Here is a 14,402-nt window from a genome sequence, read left to right on the forward strand (position 1 = left end):
AATGCCTAAGATCGCGCGAGGATTATTCCGCTCTGTCTGCGCTGGGCCTTAGGCAATTATTGAGTGTGTTGCTTGAAGTGTAATCTACACGTGTATGTATGTATATGTGCGTGTGCAGCGATCGACCTGATCAACAACCTGCTGCAAGTGAAGCAGCGCAAGCGGCTGTCGGTGGACAAGTCCGTGGCGCACGCGTGGCTGCAGACGGCCGAGGCGTGGCGCGACCTGCGCCGCCTGGAGGCGCGCGTGGGCCACCGCTACCTCACGCACGCCAGCGACGATGCGCGCTGGGACGAGCGCTGACCGTACGTATACTGCTATATGTACTCCTATATCTGTGTGTTTACGTGCCCTCCGAAGCACGGAGACGCCCAGTTCAAACACCACTATGCGGTCACCCATCTATAGAATGACCGCGCCAACGTTAACCCACAGATCGTTTACCGAACGGTGAGCGCAACTGGCTATGGACGTCGCGAAGTCGAAGAGTTTCGCTAAATATGTCAGAATAACTCAAAAACAAAACATAAGACCGTTGAAGCCTCCAGAGAAACCTAATCATCATTTTCTCAAAATATGCAAGTTTACTAAACATGTACTTGTTTCCCGTAGATTAGAGAGCCCGCATGCAACCGAGGCCCGTCGTCCGCGCACGCTACACAAGCTGTACGTGCGCTTCCGCTGGAAGAAGCTCCTCATCGGCGTGCGGTAGGCACTCAGCCCACACCCTCCCTCTCCCTCCCCCTCACACACGCCCTCTACTCCTTACAGACACCGTGCCAATATATGACGTCAATATTCCTTTAAAATTACGTACATTTTTGTATTACATATTGAAATCTTGACACCAATTTGATGATGATGATTTTTGTGACAAAAAATTGCTTTATTAGGGCACCCGTTTTCAAATAAGGTTTACTTCAACGTGGCTAAAGTCATGTTTAATTATTTGCAGTTTTGTCATGTTGGTGTTAAGAATTTAAAAGTCGAGGCTTTTTATTGTTCTGAATTCGAAAAAAAAATTAAACTGAACCTTAATTTATGAAACCGAGTTCTGTTTCTACGAGTACTACTCGAAAAAATAATGTTTTTTTAGTTTCAAAACAATGAAAAGAAACAGTTTTGATTAAATTTTATCAAACAATCGCCAATTACAATGAGCCAATAAAAATGCCAATTTAAAGCAAGCTATTTATAAAACATGCCAAGTTACAATTTGAGCCAAGTCGTACTTAACATACGCCAAGTATAAATGAGCCAAGTTACAATTTAATATATTTTATAGAATTATATTAGAGCCAGTTTCACTATCTATAAATATGTATCAGATAGCATATCTGGTTAATAATAAAATGACAGTAAATGAATGAAAACAAGTATAAAACTTACATTTATTATGCTATTTGATAGATATTTAGAGAGGGTGAAACCACCGGCTTACTTTTGAGAGAATCGAGTTTGTATTCGATTGAATTAGATTCGAGGTAATGTGAAAACGTACTCGTAAATTATAAGCTGGCGCATCATTGAACGCTGGTTTAAAGTAAATTTAATTGGAATTAATATATAAAGGGATACGGAAATTAACGCAAACACGCTGGTTACTTTTAAAAACTATACTTAGAATGGTTTAAAAGTTATAACTAATTGGATTGTGTGATTTAGATTATTTTTATTTTAAACCAGAGTTTGATTACGCGCTAGTTTGGAATTTAAAATTATAATATTTGCTCGAATCTGATTCAACGGAATTAATTCTAGTTCGATTCTGTCAGGAGTAAGCCCACTGGCCTAAAACTAATTAATTAAATAAATAACGATACAATTGTATCCACTTGACATTTACTAAGCATTTTGACATTATTTTACAATATTATTTTTTTAGAATTTTACTGTTATTTTTATATAATTTTACATTGTTTTTTGTTACTGTCACAAATAACTGTTTACAGTTTATCCAATGGTTGTCAAATAACTGCATTCCTCCGTTAGTAAAATTACAAAATATGGAGCCAGTTTTACTACTTATGAATAAGTTTTAGATACCCTATCTAATAGATAGTGAAGTGTGTGTGTCGGAAAATTGCAATGTCCGAAAAAGGCTACTAAGTTTATCACCATCTTAATATAAAATCTTGTTGCGTATATCACTTAGTAAGCAATACATGATTTACATTTGAAATGTATGATTAATTCTACCAATATATCCGCCGGATAAGTTATCCAATACTTATTCGCAAGTGGTAAAACTAGCCATTATTGTTTTAAATATTTTATAATTTATTGGAGCGTGGGGTTTAAATAACTTAGTTTAGTTAATTAGCAGTTTTGCGTTTATTTGTTGTGAACGAGTATATTTAAGTTAATTATTGTTTAAGTGTTAAAACGAGATAGTTTACTGAATACGTCACAATATAGAAATGCTAGATTTATCGCAGGAAACTTTAGTGTTTCATGTGTATACTAAAGACCACTGCACATTAGATACATACACGTGCACACCACTTCTACGTACACGTGCACGCTACGTGCATGTTGCATGCTACGTCTACGTATCCGATATGCAGTGGCCTTTATAAAAAGTCACAAATAAAATAAGTACATATAATGCAAGGGGAAAACGGTTCTAAATAATGTTGACTAGTTATCGAAATAAATCTACTCCTTTTCAAATGTCTCCTCACTTCTTCCATGTAACAATTAAGTCGTATTTGTATTAAAATACCTATTTTTTATTTGTAGTTGTAACTGAATGTTTCAAACTCATTTGTTAGTTAAGACAACTCCTAGTCCCTAAGGAATTTAACTTAAACTGTTAAGTTATGAACTAATATTTTAATATAATTATTTTATATATGTTTTTACGAATATATTTAGTTGATCGATGTCTAGATTTTATTGTATTTGTATTAATTTAAACATGAACAAGAGTATAGTGGGATTGTATGTTTCAGGTGAAGTATGAGCCATTACAATCATGGACTTCTTATTCTTAACCCTTTGACCGTCACGGTCGGCTGTACTCGACATATCGGATTTGTCAAGTATAGCCGTCCGTGGTGGTCAAAGGGTAGCAAAAAGCGGGGTTTATATTAAAAAGTATCTTAATCTTTGAACTAATGTAAAATATATAACTGGCTTCGTCAGAAAAATACATTACAACTTTCTGTAAAGAAACAATTTATAATTTTGAATGCTTATTTTCATGAAAAATAGGCTACCTAAAGATGCAGAAATTGCTTATACAAATACTTATGGCCGATTTGACTACGACTGAATAAGTATCAATTGGATCATTAAGTTATCCGACACTTATCCATATGTTGTAAAACTAGCGAAACACTAAAAACAAAATGTAAAATGAAATTCACAATCCCACTATACGAAAATGTCAACAATATTTCTTATTTAACTAGAACCTATTCGAGAGAAAAGCGTTCATATCATTAAACACAAACTCATCGTACAAGTCTATGTGTACGTTTCTATATAAAACTAATAATATTAGTCTATTCTCTTTCTATCTATATGTAGAGCATTAGACGGCGGAACGCCACGCGACGGCCTAAATGTCATAAAATGATGCTTTCTCAAGCTAATGGGGATACTTTAAAGATTGATTTCTGTATGTCGAGTGAAACTAGGGAAGTATATTGCTTACTTACATATATACATAAAATCACGTCTTCTCCCCTTAGGGGTGGATACCAGACAAAATAAGGTATATAAAGGTCCTTAAATAATAAGATACTTTTAAGCAGCAGCGAAAAGGGTCTTGTTTTTTTAACGATTTGAGCTTCACCGTGAAATCGATGCGAATATACGAATGATGCGATGCGAATACAAAAAGAATGAAGGAATATTGCTTCATTCTTTTGGTATTAACAAGTCTTGAAAAACTGAGTTTATTATTTGGATTACGACCCAATTTTAACGCTCAAATGTTGTATACATTTTATAAACAAAGTACTTAACTAAAATCTTAAATGACTGAATTTGCTATAAATGGCAAGAAACTTAAGAACAAAAGCTATATTTCTCTAGTTTTTATTTAACATACGGAATCAATATTTAAAGTTTTCACCTTCCATTAAAGAAAAACGTGTGACCGCGTCATAATACGTTCTTTACCATAGAAAATAATAGTATTTAAAAAAAACAATAAATTCTAAATACAGAGTGACAAAGCAATAGTGCCAACATTTTGTATTGAACACTTTTGAAACAAACACATTTTGAAAATATATTCCATTTTGTATGAGATTTGTATGTGGCAATCATACGCGCAACTAGCTTTCATACATAGAACGAGAATAAATATATTAGCGTTTTTAAGTACATTATAATTAGAAGAATAAATTAAATGATAATAATATGACAGTTTATGGAAATAATGACTGATGAAATACTCTAAAGTGGTAACATTTCCGATTTATTTCAACTAAAAACTGTACTGTTTTTAAATTGATTACAAAATTTCTTCCTTCTTGTTATGTAAGGTGTAATATGGACATACATAATATACAGGGTGTCCCAAAACTCAACGATAATCCGAGACAGGATGAAAGGCCAAGTCATACCGGCTATAGGAAAAATAAAAAAAAAATTCCATATCACTTAGTTCAGCAATAATAGACACTTTTCAAAAAAGTTGAAAATCCACACCCTTGGTCGCATTTTCAAGTCCTGTGATCACCAATGTCACAATTTCGCTGTGTTTTTTTGAATTTCGTGATCTTAATTAAATATGCTATTAATCGTATAACAAATTAATGCACAAAACATTGTTAATTTAATAAAATAAGTTAAGTTTTAGTGAGTCATCTTTCTCAAAAATATCGTTACTCAACTTTGACGCTTCATACTGAAAAAAAAATGTACTACACTACCCTTGGCAAGTTATTTCAAAAGTTGGCGCATTTAATCAAGATTTCAAAATGGTGCAACACTTGCCACTTTTCTTGCCATTAAAAATGTTGTTTTTATTTGAACGAAGAGTATCCTCGCGGATGGATCGGACGCAGTGGTTCAATTTTATGACCTCCTCGTTCCCCCGATCAAAATCCAGTAGATATTTTTAACTGGGAATGCATAAAAGAAAAAGTCTATTCGAAATTAATAGAAAATCTATCATAACTTAGCCAGAAAATTGACACAGCGTCAGAGGAAATAAATGCAAGGAATTTTGATTGACCGGTGCAAAGGTCTTTTGTAAGGCGTTGCAGAGCCTGAATTCATGCTAGAGGAAAACAATTTGGAATTACTTTAGTTTAAGGAGAATAATTAAATAAGATCGATGGTTCGTTCATTGTTTTTTTTTATTATTATAACCTATTATGTTTATTACATTGAATATTTGTTATGGACTGACTCAATTACATCTTTACTAAAAATAATTGCTTTACTCTGGCACGAATACAGGCTCTGCAACGACGTACAAAAGATTTTTTCACCAGTCAAGCAAAATTCCTTGCATTTATTTCTTCCAACGCTGTGTCAATTTTCTGGCGAAGTTCTGATAGATTTTGTATTGATTTTGAATAGACTTTTTCTTTTATGCATTCCCAGTCAAAAATATCTACTAGATTTAGATCGGGGGAACGAGGATGCCATAAAATTGTACCACTCGTCCGATCCATTTGCGAGGATACTCTTCGTTCAAATAAAAATAACATTTTTAATGGCAAGAAAAGTGGCAAGTGTTGCACCATTTTGAAATCTTGATTAAATGCGCCAACTTTTGAAATAACTTGCCAAGGGTAGTGTAGTACATTTTTTTTTCAGTATGAAGCGTCAAAGTTGAGTAACGATATTTTTGAGAAAGATGACTCACTAAAACTTAACTTTTTTTATGAAATTAACAATGTTTTGTGCATTAATTTGTTATACGATTAATAGCATATTTAATTAAGATCACGAAATTCAAAAAAACACAGCGAAATTGTGACATTGGTGATCACAGGACTTGAAAATGCGACCAAGGGTGTGGATTTTCAACTTTTTTGAAAAGTGTCTATTATTGCTGAACTAAGTGACATGGAATTTTTTTTTTATTTTTCCTATAGCCGGTATGACTTGGCCTTTCATCCTGTCTCGGATTATCGTTGAGTTTTGGGACACCCTGTATAATGGTACTGCTAGGAGCCAATTCCTTTTTTGTGACCTTGGTTCAACATACTATACTATACTAACTGAAACTTATTCAATGGTTTGACATGCTTAAAATCATCAACGTCATCATATAAACAAACATTATATGATTCACAAGAAGTCACTTCCTGTTTTTTCGTACTATGTGTCCGTTATAAGCAAGTCTCTACGAGACGACATTAATATAACAAATATATATATATATATATATATATATATATTTAAAAAATCTTATAAAGTCAAACAGAATAAAAAAAAATATGCTCTGCATGAAATACATTTTTCCAGTTACACCTTATATAATATAAAGGAAAGTGAATTCTAATCTTCAACTGAAAGTGTGAAAACTGAAAGGAAAAAGGTCGATGTCCATGTAAATGAAGGTATACGCATATATGAGGATAGTTGAACAAACATGGTGCGTCGCTGTTGTGCTACTGAGCCGTCATTCCCGAGAGAAGACCTGGCTTTGTTGTGTGTGGTCATAATAAAGTAAAAACACTATGTATTATTAAACTTGTTCTTACATATTTATTAATTTTGTCAATATTCAAAGTTATTTCATCAAAGAAATTGCCATAAAGCTATTTTTACGTATGTTATTCTACTTCACTGCAATATTTTCAACCTGATTATTCCTTGTCGCATTATTTTCAGTACAAAGAACACAATTTGATATATTACTGTTATTACAATCTCTTTTACTCTTTGTAGAGATCGAATTTAATGATCGTATTTAATCCAGACTACACAAAGAGGTATGGGCACTTACAATTTTAATTTCTATAGAGGATATTTTGTTCCCAACGCTTTATTCAGATCACACACAACTAGCCCCTGGTCACCCCATTCTAAAGCTGTGATTATATACATTATAATTTTATATGTTTTTTACAATATTTTGCGGCAAGCTTCCATTTTCTGTGATCTCTATGTATCGCGTTACTTTATCGCTGCTAGTTCGTTGTTTATATATTGTATTTTATATATACTTAGATATATTATGTCTACATTGTGCTAATGTTTATTAAATGTTATAATAATTTTAATTAAATCTTCGTACTGAGAGATATTGCCTTTATAAAGATTTTTCCTGAAACTGTTTATGTTGACTTGTGAGGCACAAACAATTATAAAAGGTCGCTAGTTTCGGATCTATTTCCCATATAGAACATTATTTGATTCGAAATGAATTTAACCCGTTAATGTCCCACTACTGGGCTAGCGTCTCCTCCCGAAATGAGAGAGTGGTTAAGGCCTTGAGTCCACCACGCTGGTTTAGTGCGGGATAGGAACTATTATTTATATAATATACCTAGCTTGCCTAGGTATTTAAAAACTTTGTTTATATGTTTGTAAAGTCTGAGAGAAAATTTAGCTTTTGTAAGAAAGAATATGTATTGTGTAATGTCTGTCAGTACGCAGGTTATATACTAAACTATAAACTATACATTTCAATGGTCAATTCTGTGTATTTACATATTGTGTAGGTGCAAGTGTACGTGTTATACGTTGTAACTGTCGTTTTGTAATACTTTCATGTTATTGTGGCCTGGGTAAGGTCTATTACAGTAAGCTAGAATACCTATTTTTATAGATACTACTATATTCTTTTATTTAGTTTTCATGAGCAGCATTTTTAAAATATATGAACTGTGAGATGATAACCACAGACAAAAGTAGGGCAAGCTAAATAAACCTGTTAAAACCTAAGATCCTTTTTCGATAGCGAAACCCGAAACTATATTGTATCCTTTAGTCATGTAAACAGATCTTTTTCTGCATAAAATAATTTTCTGTAATAGCACAGAACTAAACCACAATTTTTTGAAAAAATATTTTATTTTTACAGTACAGTACTCTAGTTTAACATTCGTACGACCCTACCCATGCCACCGCATAAGTGATTCTTAGTATTATCATTCGCGTAATTATTATATTATATTCATTATTTTTATAATTACAACATTTATATACAATTCTATAACTGTATTTTACTTCTCTAACTTGATGTATATTTTAATGATAAATTTTGGACCAAACAGAACCGAAATTGTGAATTAGTGTAATTTGTAACATATTATTATAACAGCAGCAATAGGTGTTAATGGATGTCCAAATGTGTTGAGCCAAGACATTGGAGAGTAGGTACAATAAAATAAGTATTTCAAATTAAAGTAGCTAAAATGTTAAAACCGTATCTTAAGAGAAACTCAGCTCTCAATTATGATGATAATTTCATGGTTAACAAATACGCCATTGTTAGATATTCTTATTGTCTGCGAATTCGAATTTTATGTTTCAACTATTGTATTTTTTTGTTTTTGTCTTCGTTTAGATACAAGTTCCAGGTGATTTTAATTATGTATCCTACATAATTACACACCCCATACACACTAGTGTTTAAAATGGTCGTTTTCTAAAACTTATCTACAGTAAGAAGTCCAACTGTTGTTCGTTATTTAACACCAAGGATAAAAAAGTACTTAATTTTATTATTTGTTCATTGTCTCATCACATTTGGACTAGCAAAACGTATCGTAAGAAACGACGTGTCAAGTGAAGAATGTGAATGTTATGTGTGTTAGACACTAATACGATGTGTACAGACTTACTATATACATGAACGGACATTAACCGAATACATAGCCTTTTATGTTAGTGAAAGCACCTACTGAACACATTTAGACGAGTTAAATAAATAAATATCATTGGACAACTCACGCAGGGTAATCTGATTTTAAACTACGCTAAAACGAAAATGATCTGAGCGACATAGAATGAATCAGTATCTAAACAATAACAAAAAAGAAACATTATTCTTGGACACACTGATCTAAGTGCTTCCTAATTATTTTTTCTTTAAAGTATCGCACTCTATCCTTAGGAATAGTATAGTGATTTTGTAAAGTAGAGGCAACAGATTTCCTGAATTTTCTCAGAAGCAGATTTTAGTGCTCTAGATCAGTCTAGTTCTTCCCTATTAGTCAGAAGAAGCTCGGCTCAGTTTGGAATCAGGCGACCGTGCTGTCAGATGCCCTGACTTCCTGACATTTTTATTTATAGTAACTTAGCAGAGGTATACGCTCTCAAATGGCCGTGTGTAAGTTGTCCAACGATATTAATATTTATTGATAGTTATTTTAAACTTTCCTATCATTGAATGTATTTTATTATTTAATGCAAACATTAAAGTTTGTATGCAGAACTTTCTGTATTGCAATTTTCAATGTGAATACCCTTTCTCAATTGGCGGCAATTGTACAATTCTAAGTAATATATTGGATAACGATCAATATCCGTGCTTGTGTGTAGTAAGTCTTTGAATGTAAGAGCATAATAGCGCGGGGTCGTGGCGTGCTAGCTGGACAAGTAATGTTAAATATAAAGTTTTACTTAAGTATTTCGTTTATTAAATTGATTTTTTATATGAATGAGAAACAAAGATATTCAGAGTTATACTTGTCATTTACGTGAATATAGCAACAGGGCATTTTGCAGATGGCGAAAAATAAAAAAGAACGGTAGAATTAGGATTTTCGTCCTTTTGTTGTCCGTTAAAAATAATATGATACGTTTCTATCATCGGAACTCATCTCTTACTTTTCTTTTTTTTATTGTTCGCCTACTGTTTACTTGCATGTTACTTTATTCAGCCATAGAAAGTGAAATGAAATGTGTACTTACTTTTCAATTGACGGAATCTTTTAAACAATTTAGCAAGATGAGATAGAATAAGATACTGTCTCACTGTTTGGCAAGGTTCTCCTCCCGAATTGAGGGAGAGGCTATGCCTAGAATCATTTAAAATGTACTTATATTCGTTTAATTTTGTAACTACATGTCTTACCCCCGGTTTCTAAGGTACATTTAGCGGTAGTTTATCAATTCAATAGCGTTTAAACTCATATAGAAAACGCTATTGAATAGATAAACTACTGTTAAATGTACTCAGAAACCGGGCGTTAATGATGTTCAGAGAGAGATATTGTAAATGATCGGCCTAAGTACAACGATGGTATCGTGTAGGTAGCTAACAGGATAGCGCGCCCCGCGACCCCGCCCGTTGATGTTGTAGTTAAGAGATTATTGTCACCCAACTACACATTACTGTGTTATATTCACTATTTAAATAATAAATGCCGTTTTTAATATAACGCTCTGTTTTATTTGAAATTCCTTACTTTTAAACAATTTTTTGGTCAACTCATCACAACGGACCTTAAAAATAATAAATAGGTACCTGCCTACATAAAATCAAGCTATTTTCTGAGGCAAGTAAGAAAAAAACACGCCCCTTGCTATGATCAATACAAACTTCTTTGACTTCATACAAATTCAAATCTCTGATTATTTAAACGCAAAACGTCATGATATTCGAACAGTTGCAAAAATGTCATTCCGAGCAGTAGGTGCACTTGTTACCGTTACACCAGTAGTCGAAATTCGACTATAATGTAGGTAACTGTGTCTCAAAAACCTCCATACCTTTGACATGATAGTAACGTGTGTATAACGACGTGTTAAGGTAGACAAACTTCACGCCGCGCTGACTGCAGGCTCGTACGTGGAGCGAATAATGATCGCTATTAACACGACTGTTACGAACATTTTGGTGAACAATGTCAGGGCTAAAATATATATCTATTATGAAAGTTTTAGTTTAGTCCTATAATAGCAGGAATATTGTTGTCTTGACTAAAGTAGGTAAGTTGGCCAAAATGTTCGGAAATGGATGTCACTAGGAGCTTTACTAGGACAAACCCAAAACCTTCTTGGATCTAGCGTTTAACTATAGGTCATATCGGAGTTATCAAACATTTCCAATTTAATATACATTTTGAATGGAATAAGACTTTCTACAAAAGTACAAACTGCTTCACCAGTGTATTAAACTGTTCTGAAAGTTTATCTCCATAATTTTAGTATTACTTGTGAACTTTTACGTTTTTCAAATATTCATACAAATATTTTAAACATACCTACAGTGATACACCCCTGGTATAACAGTACCGCATCTCACGGCTGACACGTCACACGACAGTTCACACGACCATGTCAACAGCCAGTCCACAACCATGCTCCTAACACTACTCCTCATCACACAAGCAGCAGCCGAATGGGTGGAGATATCACAACAGCACTATAGAAAACCAGTCAGGACACATAGCAGTCATAACCCTTTTGTTACACCAGCCTTAGATGTCGAAGACACGACGAAAACATGGATCCATAGTAACAGAAATACAACTGAATATAATTGGAGTAAACCCCCGGTGAGACAAAGTAACCTCGGGAATGTTAAACGAGTTAATACTGCAAGTGTGGTTAAAGGAGACATGATTGAAGAAGAAAAACATTCGGATAGTGATGAATTTGATCTAAGTTTGTCGACTAAACCTAATGAATTCAGTGATGGAAAACCAAAAGGTACGATTGAACGAGTGCCTAATGTAGGTAATATTAAAAGAGTACAGCTCAATAATAGTCCCGTGAAATCGCCGGCTGTTAATTTCAAAGGTGAAAAGGTTCGAGATAAAATTCCCAAAAATCCCTTTGTTGATGAAGATAAGAAGGCGCCAGAAAAGTTTAATAACAGAAGGATTTATTTAAACAAAGTTCATCAACATAGCACAGAACCTACGACTACTTTTCCAGAAGATGACGAATTTGAGTTCACTGAAAAAATGCACATTTTGAAAAAACACCCAAAACAGGAATCTAAAAATCATACATCAGTGAAAACTGGAATTCCGCCAAAACCTGCATTCGTAACAGAAACAGAAAATTTCACTAAATATGAAAGTCAAGGAGATAGATTTTACAAAGTCACGCAAATACCTCAATCTAAGAAGAAATATAGTTTTACAACTGAAGCAATTGACGAAGCTGAGGAAGTAACTACGGAGAAAATTATAGAAACACGAAAACCTTCAACAAAAAACAATCATAAGAATAAAGAGAATTTACAAACTGATCGACCAATTGACAGACCACATAAAGAACAAGATAGGAAACAACAATACCCTCAAATCAATACTAAAAGGAAACAAGAAAATGAGGCAGAGCAAAACAATAGAGACAGAATCGAAAACACTAAACCCAATAACGAAAAACACAAAGAAAACACAAGCCAGCAAAAAGAAAAGAACGTTAAACCAACTAAAGATACCCCAGATGATAAACTGAAGAATATGGAGAATCTAATGAAATTAATGAAAGTAGTCGCTGATACGATATCTCAGAACACGCGGCGAAGTTTCGGCGGCAAGATGAGGTACTTACACGAACTGAAGAATTCTATACTCGCTAATATTGGTAAGTACTTCGTTAGATACCTACTTACTTTAATAAAATATGACAATTCTGATAATTCTATTGCAAGGTAGGTATTTACCTATAGGGATACATTAATTGGCTATTTTGAAGTGACTAGACTCTAAATGGAATTGCGTAGAATCTCGCTATCTCAATAAAAATAACAGCAGAGGTAGATACAAAGTGATCAACCCTCTCGCGAAATAGGTTAAAAACAGACGGGATGACATCAAAGCGGTACAGATCATACTGATATAGATGTATAAGTATTAAATGGATAAATCTGTCTTTCTACCATCACGCCTAAACTTTTTTTTTTTTTTATTTTTTTAATAACCCATATCTGTCCCACTGCAGGGCAAGGGTCTCCTCCCGAACGAGAGGGAGGGGTTAGGCCTTGAGTCCACCACGCTGGCCAAGTGCGGGTTGGGGACTTTGCATGCCCTCAATAAATGTATTAAACAAATTTTAGGCATGCAAGGTTTCCTCACGATGTTTTCCTTCACCGTTAGAGCAAGTGATAATTATTTCTAATACACACATAACTTCGAAAAGTCATTGGTGTGTTGCCTCGGATTCGAACCTGCGACCACTTGCGTGGGAGGTGCCAACTTAAACCACTCGCCTAAACTTTATTAAATAAAAATAAATAATAAATAAATATGATTGGACAATTCACACACGGTCATTTGATTCCAAACTAAGCAGAGCTTGTACTATGGTAACCAAATAACTGATAAACATACTTATATACTTCTAAATACATACTTATATAGATACATTAACATCCAGGCTCAGAACAAATACTCGTGCTCATCACACAACGATTTGTCCCGGGTGGGATTCGAACCCACCACACGCGGCGCTCCGGTTGTTGCGGCGAGGTGACCGCTTAAACCACTGCGCCAAACGTGCAGATTATACACAGAGCTGTGTTTGATCCCAGCTCTGGGTATAATTTTTATCAAATTTAACTCTGAAGCGTCTGAAATTAAGTGAATAGAGATTTTTTTTACACGATTAGAGCCGCGCGGGTCTGCTAGTGGTAAATACGTATGTAGCAATTATTTATATAATGAGAGTTATTTCCCCAGCGGATCGCATAGATGCCACCTGGCCGGACGACGGCACCCCCCACAGACGCTCAAGGTCGGCGCACGAGGCCCGCGGACACGTGCACTTCCCCTCGTCCGAGAGCGCCCTCATGACCATCTCATTCCTCACATTCGCTGTATTTCTCATCAAACTTGTTTTGGTAAGTACCGAATACAGGCTACCCATGTTTTGAGGTAAAAAAAATAGGACATTAGGGACTGCTATGGACAAATAATAGTGGAAAATGTCTGCGTACATTTACATCGAACATTAAATGCCATATCAATCAGTCCATCCTAGGGTTGGGCTGCAAAACCTATACCAGGCTGAAATGGACCTGGTAGACCCTAGCTATAGACTTTAGCCAGAGTCGAGGCGCTAAACAAAGCCTCATAAGCCACATTAATGATACAAAGCAAGTTCGACCTAAAAGACAATAAGAAACGTAGGTACTGAAATTCTTAATACCTAAGTAGGTACTAATTACTAGAACAAACCAAAAAGTAACTAATACATCGCAGAGACAATTAGACTTCAATATAAGCAACGGGACTGTCCCAAAAACATAGAAAAGGGTAGCAACCTGTCTACTAAGGTATAAGAATAAACCCTGTCCTTTGAAAAAATATTATTATCTGGTATCAATTTGAAAGGGTCTTTATTATTGCGATTTGAATACGTCTACGTATTTTGTTAAATTGAATAGCCACGTGCGAATATGGTACACCTTATGTACCTAATACCTTTACAAATGCTTGAATTATGCGCATTAAATGATGGGAGCCTGTGAGGAGTCTGTGTACTTAATTTGTAATGGGGACATTTCGTTGCGTAATTAC

At 34.4% G+C, this 14,402-nt stretch overlaps 1 protein-coding gene across 3 annotated transcripts in view; it reads left to right on the top strand.

Annotated features, from left to right (window-relative positions):
- PKD (serine/threonine-protein kinase D3) overlaps window positions 1-10,307 on the top strand; it is a 97,633-nt gene extending 87,326 nt beyond the window's left edge. For all 3 annotated transcript variants that reach the window (XM_076126895.1, XM_076126897.1, XM_076126896.1), the window contains exons 17-18: window positions 119-305; window positions 613-10,307. In XM_076126895.1, coding sequence (XP_075983010.1) covers window positions 119-303 — 185 coding nt within the window. In that variant the 3' untranslated portion in view covers window positions 304-305; window positions 613-10,307. The remainder of the gene's footprint in view (window positions 1-118; window positions 306-612) is intronic.
- Window positions 10,308-14,402: the final 4,095 nt, after the last annotated feature.

The sequence above is a fragment of the Anticarsia gemmatalis genome, chromosome 19, assembly GCF_050436995.1.
Source record: "Anticarsia gemmatalis isolate Benzon Research Colony breed Stoneville strain chromosome 19, ilAntGemm2 primary, whole genome shotgun sequence".
Taxonomy (NCBI): domain Eukaryota; kingdom Metazoa; phylum Arthropoda; class Insecta; order Lepidoptera; family Erebidae; genus Anticarsia; species Anticarsia gemmatalis.